This window comes from Barbatula barbatula (genome assembly GCF_947034865.1).
Source record: "Barbatula barbatula genome assembly, chromosome: 17".
Taxonomy (NCBI): Eukaryota; Metazoa; Chordata; class Actinopteri; order Cypriniformes; family Nemacheilidae; genus Barbatula; species Barbatula barbatula.
In genome coordinates this window covers 355,736-368,235 of record NC_136780.1, presented here as the reverse complement: position 1 = coordinate 368,235, position 12,500 = coordinate 355,736, and the positions used below count along the sequence as shown (strand labels likewise).

Sequence of the window (12,500 nt, the reverse complement as noted above, 5' to 3'; positions counted from 1 at the left end):
TATACACCACATTACTGCCATCTGCTGGAATCAATTAGTACTCATCACAATACATAATCATTACATCTCTTTCCCTTTTCTTTTTTTTTTTTTCTTTTTTTTTCTTTTTTTTTTTTTTTTTTTTTACTATAAGTCCATTCGCACAGGTGGTTTACGCACTCGAGTAGACCTCCGTAAATCAGGAATGTCTGTCTTTGGTACAGAGAATTCATGTTCAGGAATTTTGCCTGCAGAGTAAAGCATATCTGAAGATAGTATTTCAGGAATTTGCAGATCCACAGAGGGCATTTCACCAGACTGCCTTTCTTGAGACAAGGTTGACTCATCCAACGGACATTTTTCTGCAGTCTTAAGCAGACTCTGTCGATTTCTCCGTAAGGTCTGCCCATCTTCTGTTTGAACAAGATATGATCTTGGATTTACCTCTTTTAGGACTGTAGCTTTCCTTCTCCATCCAGTAGGCTCCTCAACTCGAACTACATCTTGTTCAAATAGAGGTTTCAGTTGCCGAGCTCCCTTGTCATAGTATTCTTTCTGCTTCTCTTTAAGATGTTGCATCTCTTTCAATGACAAACTGTTGTTTTCTGTTTTCAGGGATAATTTTGGCAGTGTATCACGCAGTTTACGATTCATCAGTAACTCACCAGGAGATAATCCACAACTGAGTGGAGAAGAACGGTAGCTCAGTAGAGACAGATTTTCATCAATATTGCTTGCTGAAGCTTTTTTCAACAGTCTTTTAACAATTTGTACCCCTTTTTCTGCTTTACCATTTGCTTTTGGATAAAGGGGGCTTGAAGTAGTATGCTTAAAGCCATACTGTTCTGCAAACAGCCTGAATTCACGACTATTATACTGAGGACCATTGTCACTTTGCACAATATGAGGAATTCCATGCCTTGCAAAAATGGATTTCATGTGTTGAATCATGTCATTCGATGTTGTATGACGAAGCTGTTCAACTTCAGGATAATTTGAATAATAGTCGATAACCACCAAATAATCCTTACCATTCAACTGGAAAAGATCTGTTCCTACTTTTTGCCACGGTTCTGTAGGAAGAGCACCGATCATCATAGGTTCTTTAGCCAGTTTATAGTGATGACTCAGACAGACATCACACTGACTGATGTATTTCTCAATGTGCACATTAATTCCCGGCCAAAAAACAGCTTGTCTAGCTCTTCTCTTGCATTTTTCAATACCAAGATGCCCCTCATGAATTCGACGAAGCATGTCATGGCGCAACGACACTGGAATGACAATTCTGTTTTTCCTCAACAGCATGCCCTCAACCACACTCAGTTCTGCCCTTAATGGAAAGTACTGTGGACACTTGCCTTTGATCCATCCATGATGAAGATGTGCAATGACCCTCTGCAGTTCAGCGTCCTTTGCAGTCTCCTCTGCAATCAGTCTTAACATCTCATCTGAAACTGGTAGAGATGAAAACACCATACTCACATGTCTCTCAACGTCGTCCATATTGCTGATCTCTGCAGCTACTGGTGCTCGAGACAGTGCATCAGCCACAATGATAGACTTTCCAGGTGTATACACTAGATTCAGATCATATCTTTGTAACTTCATCATCATGCGTTGAATTCGAGGTGACATATCATTTAGGTTCTTTTGAATGATAGATATGAGTGGTTTGTGATCCGTCTCTATTGTAAAAGTAGGTAATCCATAAACATATCCATGGAATTTACCACAGCCAAATACTAAACCCAAGGTCTCTTTTTCTATTTGAGAATATCGTCTTTCAGTCTCTGTCATAGACCGAGAAGCATAGGCCACAGGTCTCCAAGAATCCCCAATGGCCTGAAGAAGCACCGCCCCCAATCCATTTTGAGATGCATCTGTAGAGATCTTAGTTGGCCGTGTGTGATCAAAAAAAACAAGGACCGGTTCAGTAGTAAGAATCTCCATTAACCTCTTCCATTCTTGATCATGTTCTGAAGCCCACACAAACTCTTGATCATTGTGTAACAACTTTCTCATATGGGTAGTTTTGGCTGACAGATTTGGCAAAAATTTTCCTAGAAAATTCACCATTCCCAAGGTCCGCAGAATTCCCTTCTTGTCACTAGGTGGAGGCATATCAAGGAGGGCTTGCACTTTTGCTGGGTGTGGCTCCACACCTTTCGAAGACAGCTTGTCACCTAAAAAATGTATCTCCGTGACTCCAAATTGACACTTTTTCTGATTGAGTTTTAAATCATGTGCTCGAACTCTTTCCATCACTTTTACTAGTCGCTGATTATGTTGTTGAAGGGTGGACCCCCACACCACAATATCGTCGATATATACACGAACACCCTCTAGACCTTCAATAAGAGTTTCCATGGCTCGATGAAAAATCTCAGGAGCGGATTTAATTCCAAATGGAAGTCGAAGAAAACAATATCTTCCAAACGGAGTATTAAATGTACAATATTTACTACTCTCAGAATCCAATCTGATCTGCCAGAACCCTTGAGAGGCATCTAATTTACTAAAAAACTTAGCACCCGACATTTCACTAATGATCTCTTCACGGGTAGGTATCTGGTAATGTTCTCTTTTGATGCTATCGTTGAGGTCTTTAGGGTCTAAGCATACTCTCAAGTCACCATTAGGCTTCTTCACACAGGTTATGGAGTTTACCCAATCTGTAGGCTGTTCAATTTGCTGTATTACTCCTGATTTGGTCATGCGATCCAATTCTTGCTTCAAGGGCTCGCGCAGAGGTGCAGGGACCCGACGGGGAGCATGTATGACTGGTGTAGCATTATCTTTCAGTTGTATTTTATAGGTAAATGGTAATGTGCCTTGACCTTCAAAAACATCTGGAAATTGCTTAACAATGTCAGTTACATGGTCACAGACAAACGGTAAGACGTCAGTTTCCCTGTTGACTTGATACACTCTTTTAACCAAATGAAGGTCTTCACAAGCTTTATCTCCTAAAAGAGATTCATGGCCATTGGGAACAACAACAAACATCAAACTTTTCATCTTTCCTTTGACTTGAATCTTCAATCTACACACTCCTCGGGTTTCAATTGGTTGTCCATTATAGGCTTTGAGGGCAACTGTACGTTTTTTAATTAGAGGTTTTTCTTGCAATGTTTTCACATCTCTGATGTTAATTAAATTAACTTTTGCACCCGTATCTAACTTAAAAGGCACTATGGTCCCATTAGCCACAAGAGGAATAATCCACTTCGAAGACTGCACCAAATCCTCACTGGATACCCATGTTGCAGCATCCTGATGTATATCTTCTTCAGAAACCATGTTAACATAAAATGAGTCACTCAAAGAATCACTGTCATCTGCCTCCTCCACAACATGCACTTTATTTTCCTTCTTCATGTCTTTTGAAAAACACATTTTTGCAAAGTGGTTCGGGCCATTACACTTCGAACATCTTTTACCAAAAGCTGGGCATTGTCTGAACTTATGTTTGCTCCCACAACGCTTGCAAGAGAATGTTTCATTGTCAGTATCTCTGAAATTTCTTGAGTTACCTCTTTTCTTGTCTCTGAATGAAATGGCGTCTACTGCTGCGCTCTGAAATGACGTCACTGACGAATTAGCCCCATCAAACTGCTTTACTTGCTGTTTTGCTACTTCACTTGATTGGCATAATTTGACAGCATAATCCAAGGTGAGTTCTGATTCTCGCAACAATCTTTCTCTCAGTTTTTTTTCATAGATTCCAAACACAATCTGATCACGAATCATTGAATCTCTCAATTCATTAAAATTACAAGTCTTTGCCTTTATCTTGAGATCTGTCAGAAAGTAATCAAAAGCCTCTCCTTCATGCTGCACTCTCATTCTGAATACATATCGTTCATATGTCTCATTCCTTCTTGACAAACAATGAGCATCAAATTTTTCCAGTACCTTTTCCAGTTTCTTCTTGTCTGCCTCTTCCTCAAAATTAAAGGTGTTATAGACCTCCACGGCATCAGCTCCAGCAATGGTAAGTAACAGGGCAATCTTTCTTTCATCCACAGCAGCTCCTTGTCCGATAGCGACAACATACAACTCAAACTGCTGTTTGAAAGTCCTCCAATTTGTGTCAACATTTCCACATAACTTTAACGAACCCGGTGGTTTAATGGCATCCATTGCACCTTTCTGAACCCCACTCCTGGTACCATGTATTGTTCAAGAAACAACAAATAAAGATAAGAGGAATAGCAGGTCTTTATTCCATGTGGAGCACACACATATGTCCATTACAACAACTCTTCCTCTAGCAAATGCACATCATCTTATACACCACATTACTGCCATCTGCTGGAATCAATTAGTACTCATCACAATACATAATCATTACACACACCGGGCTGTACTTTCTAAACTACATTTTAAACGAGAAACTCTATTGATCTGCCGTCCTGATTTAGTTAACAAGCAGTGAGTGCATGTGTTGTGTCATGCAGGTTTATGGAGTCTTTAGGTCCACTGGTGGGTTTATTCACTAATAAAGTTGAAGAGAAGATTATCCTCCTCCGACACCTCTCGCAGGAAGAAGAAGAAGAAGAAGCTGCTAACCACAGAAGCGTCCCACATCAGCCTACCCACAATCCTCAGCACACAGGGCCTCATCACGCATATCACTCGGTGCGCTCCATGCTGGAGGTGGAGCTGAAGAGGGGCGTGGTGTCTTTCGACAGTCAGACGGCCTCCGGGAGCCGGACCCTGCTGCGTCTCCATCGCTCGTTGCTATGGTTACAGCTGCTGCTGGAAAAGCTGGGGGCGGAGCCCGAGGAGCGGAGCATGGGCGAGCTGTGTCGTGAAGCGTACCTGCAGGTGTTAGCGCCGCATCACCCGTGGCTTCTGCAGAGAGCCGCCGAACTGGTGTTCCGCGTCATGCCGGAGCGCGCCGTCTTCCTGCAGCTCGTGTGTGTGCGCAAACAGGAAGAGGCGGAGCCTGTGATTAACATCCTCGTCACAGCCATCCGAGAAGTTCACCGGCGGACGGAGAGAGAACTGAACATCAGAAACATGCTGGAGCTGCCGTAACACACACAGGTTCCAGATCCAGTATGTGATGTTTCATAAAGCACAGACACAAATGTTTGTTAAACACAAAATGTCTTTATTTACTGTTTTTCTTTTATAATGATAATAATAATTCGTTTTTCCGATATAAGTTTCACAATTTGCATGTCAGGCAATATATAACAGTATATTCAGGATATTTATTAAGATACATCTAGTTTCTGAGCAGTGTTTTTACAGAAAGAAAGATAAAATACACCGTGTCACTATGATGAACAGATGAGAGAAATCAGAGATTAAATTCATGAGCTATTACTGTAAATTCATCCGGCGTGAATCCAAGCGGCAAGTTATCGGTTTGGAGGAAACACAGACGAAGACAAAAGCTGAACAGTGTGTGTGTGTGTGTGTGTGTGTGTTTAAACATGGTATTTGTGGTAAAACACACTAGTACTGTAATAAAAGCGTGGTTAATGTTCATAAGGGTACAGTGTGTCCTGTACGGGTCAATGATATTATTATCATTAAAGCAGAAGCTATACTATAGTACCTCTGGTGACACTTGACAGTCATGAGTTAACACAAACGCTTACAAGAAATCATAATTTATCAGCATTCCTCATAAGCGGCTCTCAATATTGACATACACTAACGTTAGCAGAATTATTGTGTATGACAGATGAGTTAACTAATGATGCTGTATCTCACAGAACCGTTAAGTGTCACCATACAAAGAGAATCTCTGATGACGTCATAATGTTACAATGTTACAGCGTTCCGTGTGACATCACACGTTGGGTTTCTGTGGTGATGCGTAGGTCCCAATTGGACAAAAACGGGTGCCGAGTAAAAGTGCGTGAAGGAAACGCGTGTATCGCTTAAATGGACGAGAATGTGCGATAATTAGATTCACCGTATCTTAAAAACATATAAAATCTATATTCCGTTCAGGCAGAACACGTAAACATACGGAGGGCAGCGTCGGTTTAGCACGCGGCTAATGGAGTCATTAGTCACTGCCGTGTAAACATCGAAGTCATTCCAACATCAGGCCATAAATTCTGTGTCGACGTGTGATGGACGGACTCGTGACATTAATTGAAAATGTGGCCGTGTTTGGCTCTTTTTGTAACACACTTTTCTAACACACACCCTCCAACGTTTCCAACGCACAACACCGCGGCAGTAAATCAAACGGAAACACGACACGTTCACTATGGAGGGATTGTAAGGATCACAGACAGGCCGCCCGTACGTCATAGATAGCAGGCTAGTGATTGGCTAATAAGCACTACGCTAATAACCATCTCGCTACGCTCTACGCTGACCTGACGGGTGACAGGTTACATCCATTCAAAACATCCAGATGCCAATCACATGATATGAAAAATCTACATAAGGCTAAGAAACAAACTCAAGTTTAACTGGCTAACATGTGGCTAACGTTCATGTCGTATGTGAGCTATGCTAACCCGTGATGTGTGCTCTAAACAAAGAGAACGTAAAAAAAACTAAACACTTTCGTTGGTTCATCTGTGTGAGTAAATATTGGCTTGGCAAAGTGTCTTTTTTAATCTTCTTTGATAAGCCCAGATTCATCGTTATTTACAAGTATTAACATACACTCGTGGAATGAAGGTATTGCTGTGTACACATTTAGACGCATGTCAAACCTTTTCCAGTGAAATCAAGCACATCAATTTTAACTTGTTTGGCAAAATAATTATGAAGTGAATGCCAACGTGATATGGTAAAGCTTGAAGCTCATTGGCCAACGGGTCGAGTGCAATCTGAGCATGTGCAGAACAGCAGCCAATCATTTCAGTTAAACACATCACGTGTGTGTGTGTGTGTGTGTGTGTACAAAAATGTCTTTCATAAACGTTCATATAAAAAACACAATTAAATAAATGAAAAACAACATGAATAAATAAATAAATAACATGACGTGGATTCTCAGGTTAATGTGTTATGTTTGTGTTGATATTGTTTCTATGGCTCCATTTATTGATCGTAGAATCCGTGGTTAGTATCCGATTATGTTTTCATTCATTCGGGTAGAATTCGGTCACAGGTTTTAATTGCTTTTAACCATGATGTGTTATATATCATTTTCCAAATAAAGCATCCTTACACACTATATAAATGGATATCAGGAAAACATTTCACCCCCAAAACAACATAAAGAAAGACATGATATTTCCCATGAAGCTTGGGCAACTGAAGCCTTTCAGGGTTGTGATATTGTGATATTTCACATTTTATGTACTGTATCTAGATCTGATTCAGCATAAATAAGTTATAAATAATAAAAACGAATAAATAATCAAAGACTGTACAACAAATACTACCAAAATGTAGAAACACATTTCATCTTATGTGTAAGATTTTGAGAGGGATGATGTTGTCACAATGCAAAACTCAAAATCTTTATGAAAATGGAAATCTGTTGTTTGTTGGGGTGAAATGTGAGCCAGACATGTTCTCTTCTGATTTCATTGTTTTTCACAAAGAGAAGGTGTTTGTCCTTCTGCTCTTTAGACTTCACCTGGGAATGATTTCAGCGAGATGTGATGACTAAACACACGGATAAACAAACGCACACACACACACACACACACACACACACACAGAAGTCATTGAGCAGACAGGAAAATTGGGACGCAAAAACACGGAACACTTTGATATGACGGACACCTCCTCAGATCTCCTCTCATGTGTGTGTTTGTGTGTGTGTTGTGCACATGGTGGTTGTTCTACATTTTGTTGATGCGTAGCTTGAAGGAGACGCGTCCAGCAAACTTGTCCCGCTCGCTGAATTGAGTGATGGTGTTGGAGTTGATTTTACACTCCACGTTGACGTCTGTGTTCATGGAGATGTTCAGAAACTTCACCGCCACCAGAGGCTGAGAATAATTCACCTACACACACACATTTATTATCGCTCACATTCTCTGTGTGTACAGGTGTGTGTGCGTGTGTGTGTGCGTCTTACTTGTGCTTTCTTGCCGTAGTATGGATAGTACATGAGGTTGAAGGTTCCGTTGGGAGGGAAGTATTCAATTTCACCGATGCTGTCACTGTCCTCCTTCTGCAGATAGACAGGGTCAAGGGTTAACCACACGTTTCAATCAACCACAGAAAGTGCAGATGCAGCATGTGTAGTGCACTAATAATAGTATACGCTATGCCCTAAATCAGGGTGTGTACTATACGCGAGTAGTTTAATGAGGTCAAGGTGTGTAGTATGCTAAAGGTCATGGCTTAATGGCCTCTAAGTGTACTACAAACTAGTCTACACCTTTATTTGTCTTACCCACTCATTGACCTCTTTATATTTCTGAGAATGGAAGAACGCAGCGAGAGAACAAGTGTTAGAGATGAATGAGACGCTGACAGGACTCAATGAGATCTGAATGAAGATGACTTTCCCTTACCTTTGCTCCACAGGTGACGTATGGAGACTGTCCCTCCTTCCCGGGCAGCATTCCAATCACCTGAAAGAGAGGAAATGCTTTTAAATCAGACCTCCTTTATTTCTCTCTGAGATTCAATGGAGAGCAAATGGAAACGTTTTCTTAAGTCTCGTCCGCGTCTCAGGTGCTTCTCCTGAGAAAAAGACTCAGACATCTCACAAATGTTTGAGAAGAGACGTCAACAGTGTGTCAAACTTATCTCATATTGTAACAGTCTAAAGCGTTACCGGGTTTGTTTTACCCTTTTAGGGGTTTTGCCTTATTGTAGAGAGGGGACAGGTCAAGCTGGGTTACCACAGAATGCCACTTGAGGGCGCTATGGGGCAATGAGGAGTGGATATATGCCCGATCTCAGTTGAGTACTGATGTTGAGTATTGATTAGTCAATATTAGTGAAGATCTCATCACAAATTTTCTCATCAAATTAACTCAAATCCACATGATTAGACCTCAACAATTTACACCTCCAGACTCTTCTGTGTTTACACTCTCATTTCATTCTCCTGAGAGAAACATCTCGAGACTAAACTGAGAACTCCATCACATCTCCTGAGCTATGATAGAGAAACCACTGAGCGGATTGTATTGGTTCTAATGGGAAGTGTAATGATGTCTGTGGGTCTGTACTGGTGATGTGTTGGCTTCTACTGGTGTGATGTGATCAGGCGTACAGTTGTGATGAAAGCGTTGTTGATTATTGAAAACAGCTGCTACGTGTCAAACAATGTGGTCGCTTTTGTCATTTATATTCACACATCGAAAGATTTGGGCTGCACTGATCTTCATGATATAATAAGGTGAGCTGTGATCGGCCAGTTACCCGGTTGAGTTTGATGAGCACACAGGGTTTGCCGTCCTGGTAACCGTACGTTCGGTCCATGAGTCCGGAACAATCCCCCAGTATGGTGCGGTTAAACTGACACGAGCGTTTGGGGTTGTTGCGAACCTCGCCGCTGTCCTCCTGAATGAAGTACTTGTCAGGGATGCAGGCGTCATTATTATCCACCTGATTTGAGTTATTATACGCTACACAACAAAACACAAACACCATCAGTCTGAAAGAAATCTACATTTATTTGAATCGCGACACAAACAAACCCCTGCTAAAACACTTGAAACACATTCACCTCCAGAAATGATTATAACTGTATATTATTTCATATATTATTACAGTAAGGTTCACATCAGATTTAAATAACTCTGGTTGTGATTGTATTTGATCTACAGCAGATGGACATGAATCTCGGCTAAATGTGTCCGTCTGTACTCACGCGCGAGGAAGTTGTCCAGAGCCTCAACGTATCTGTCCCATCTCTCTGTTTCTTTCACATTATAAATGATTTCTAGAGCGTCTCCTTTGGGCCTGATCATCATTCCTATAAATGCACACACACACACACACAGTTTATTTTTCAAAGCTTGACATTTGATTTGTATGTATGTATGTGTGTGTGCGTGCGTGAGTTGTGTTAGTGTGTGTTTGGTGAGTTTGTGTGCGTGCGTGTGTACCTGGTGTAGCCAGACGGTCCTGCCAGGTGGGCTTATAGTCGTCCAGTGTTAGCAGCATCACATACATGGTGAGACAGAACATGCCAGCCAGAAATGTGTAGAAGACCACATAGAACAACAGAATCAGACCTGCACACACACATTAAACAATATTCATTAACAGAAGATCATTTATAAATGCACACATCACAGATTTATTTTTATATTCATGTTGAAGAGTTACTAACATAACAATGAATCAATGTCTGTGATTAAGAGTCTGATATCATTATGTACAATATCTGTGTAACATTTCAAACACATTACAGGATTTATAAAACATAAAATGTGAACATGCACACAGCATACAGACACTGTTGACTAGGACTGCACAATATTAAAGACAAAGGTGATATGACAAAATGATCATGCTTTTAAATTCATTTGAACTATATTATGATTCGCTGGAATAGGATAAGGCGTTACAATCCCACTATTTCAGCAAAGTTGAATTGCCCAATAGGATATTTCTCACACCTTACGCATGACAGAGGGAGCAGTCAAGGATATAGAAAGGAGGTCTGAAGTTTCACTGGTTTCGTCAGGTAGGCATCATCTGTTTTTTGGGGGATAAATTATTATAGAAATACATAGCATACTTATCTTTCCATGCTATTATCAGTGAGACATCACATGAGTTGTGTCCCCACTTTCATCACATCCATTAACCTGAGTGAAAGATGCCTTTTGGCGAGGTGCTGCTGATAATGGGGTTTGTATGGTTCCCATCAATGCAACACATTGTCAGTGTGCACCTCAGCCTCATTGGGTGTTTCACCCCTTTATAACAAGCCAAGGGAGGCCTACCACACATTGATCAGACCTGGGTGTGTTTTACATTGTAGCTAGGTTATCTGGTAGCCCATGCTGTGTCCATCCCCCTCGACCAATTGAACCAGCAGCCTTCTGGTCACAAGTCCGACTCTCTAGCCATTAGGCCATGACTGCCTACACTGAAATGCATGCTCAGTGCCCCCGGTCCTATGGCACAACATTACAACACAGTACCACAATCAACACAACCATACGTGCCAACCAATTGGCTAAGGCTGTTTTTGCTCCACTGGCACCTTTAATGCATGCTCAGTGCCCCCGGTCCTGTATGGCATAACATTACAACACCATTTTATTAAGGGGTCATTTAGCAGCCCATATTGTGTCCTTCCGTTTCAACCACAGCCAGTGGATGCTTTTCTGTCAGCAACAGTGTCAAGCTCTTTGACTAACGTCCATTGGGCCTGTACTCTAATCTCCACTTCACTAAGCACCCTTGCAGTGGAATTGAAAACAAAGCCCCTTCAGCCCACTTTCACCGGGAACACTTTTGCTCTCCATTCCCGATCTTCAGCCTCCGCTGCCAAGTTGGCAAATTGGAGATTCTTTCTTTCAAAATGCTTCGTTAATGACCTCTTCCCAAGGTACAGTCAACTCAACTATGAGAACTGTCCTACTGGAGCTGGACCACAGAACCATGTCCGGCCGCAGGCTTGTCACTGCGGGTTTTCCAAGGGGCAAATTAGTCTGTGGGTTAAATCAACTTGCATTTCTCAATCCCTGGCTCTACTCAGCAGACCTAATCTGGGGTTAAGGGCTTGGCCCGCATATTCTGCCTCCGCCGAATAAAGAGTTGCCTTTTTAGCGAGTTAGCCTGTTTTGGGGCATGGCATTTACTGGTTTCTACTGCTCCAGCCTTGATTGTGGTGCCATGTGTATCTCCCCTCTGTCAAGCTCTTCTTACAACCCACAAGAATATGTTTAAGGTTTGCTGGAGCTGCACATAGGATCATGTCCACACCAAACATGCAGATTTGTTGGTGAGGGCAGCACTGATGATAAATCTTAGCCTGTTTGTTTCCATACTCCACAGCTCACTTCAAGTGATTTTGCGCCGTTCAATGCCTTCACACCTCATCCAATATCCTTGCTGGGCTTGAGAGACCGCTCTGGCGCATCTACTAGATTCCTCTTGACGCCGAACCTCCTCCACTACCTGGTGACTGTGTTGCTTTGGTGTCGATTTTTGCCATGTGGGTGCGGTTGATGCCAAACCAAGTCCCCCTCTGCCATGTTGAACTTGTCCCACAATGTCCTTATGTCTGAGGGATGCCTTTGCATCTCCTGCCGCTATTGGGTTCCATTTCCTCCCTTTCACTACTGTTGGAGCAGTATCTCTTACACAGGGATCACAGAATTCTTTGAGTGTCATCTCTAACCTTGTTCTGGAGCATTTATATTCCTCCAAAAGGCTTGAAATGAGAAGAGACAGCTCCATTCCCGTACAGCCCTATGTTGCTAAGGCATCTTGGTAGCCCAAGCCATTTCCTCACTTGTGTAATCACCAACCTCTTCAGGTTCTTGGCGTGAGATACCAAGAGCTCATACATTGAAATTGGCCACATCAGGCATAGGAACAAGCCTAATTTTCAACACCAGAGTTTCAGCTTCCCCGGAAGAGCTGTCTTGTTGATTTTC

The 12,500-nt window shown here is 41.9% G+C and overlaps 2 protein-coding genes across 3 annotated transcripts in view; one reads left to right on the top strand and one right to left on the bottom strand.

Annotated features, from left to right (window-relative positions):
• gltpd2a (glycolipid transfer protein domain containing 2a) overlaps positions 1 to 7,307 on the top strand; it is a 9,116-nt gene extending 1,809 nt beyond the window's left edge. Inside the window, exon 4 of the mRNA XM_079478961.1 lies at positions 4,443 to 7,307. Coding sequence (XP_079335087.1) covers positions 4,443 to 5,025 — 583 coding nt within the window. The 3' untranslated portion in view covers positions 5,026 to 7,307. The remainder of the gene's footprint in view (positions 1 to 4,442) is intronic.
• atp1b2a (ATPase Na+/K+ transporting subunit beta 2a) overlaps positions 5,087 to 12,500 on the bottom strand; it is a 9,348-nt gene continuing 1,934 nt past the window's right edge. Inside the window, exons 2-8 of one of the 2 annotated variants that reach the window (XM_079478962.1) lie at positions 9,990 to 10,118; positions 9,752 to 9,856; positions 9,301 to 9,506; positions 8,442 to 8,501; positions 8,321 to 8,344; positions 8,000 to 8,095; positions 5,087 to 7,925 (exon numbers count right to left, since the gene is read on the bottom strand). In XM_079478962.1, the coding sequence (XP_079335088.1) occupies positions 7,761 to 7,925; positions 8,000 to 8,095; positions 8,321 to 8,344; positions 8,442 to 8,501; positions 9,301 to 9,506; positions 9,752 to 9,856; positions 9,990 to 10,118 (785 nt within the window). In that variant the 3' untranslated portion in view covers positions 5,087 to 7,760. The remainder of the gene's footprint in view (positions 7,926 to 7,999; positions 8,096 to 8,320; positions 8,345 to 8,441; positions 8,502 to 9,300; positions 9,507 to 9,751; positions 9,857 to 9,989; positions 10,119 to 12,500) is intronic. The other variant, XM_079478963.1, reaches the window with a different exon arrangement.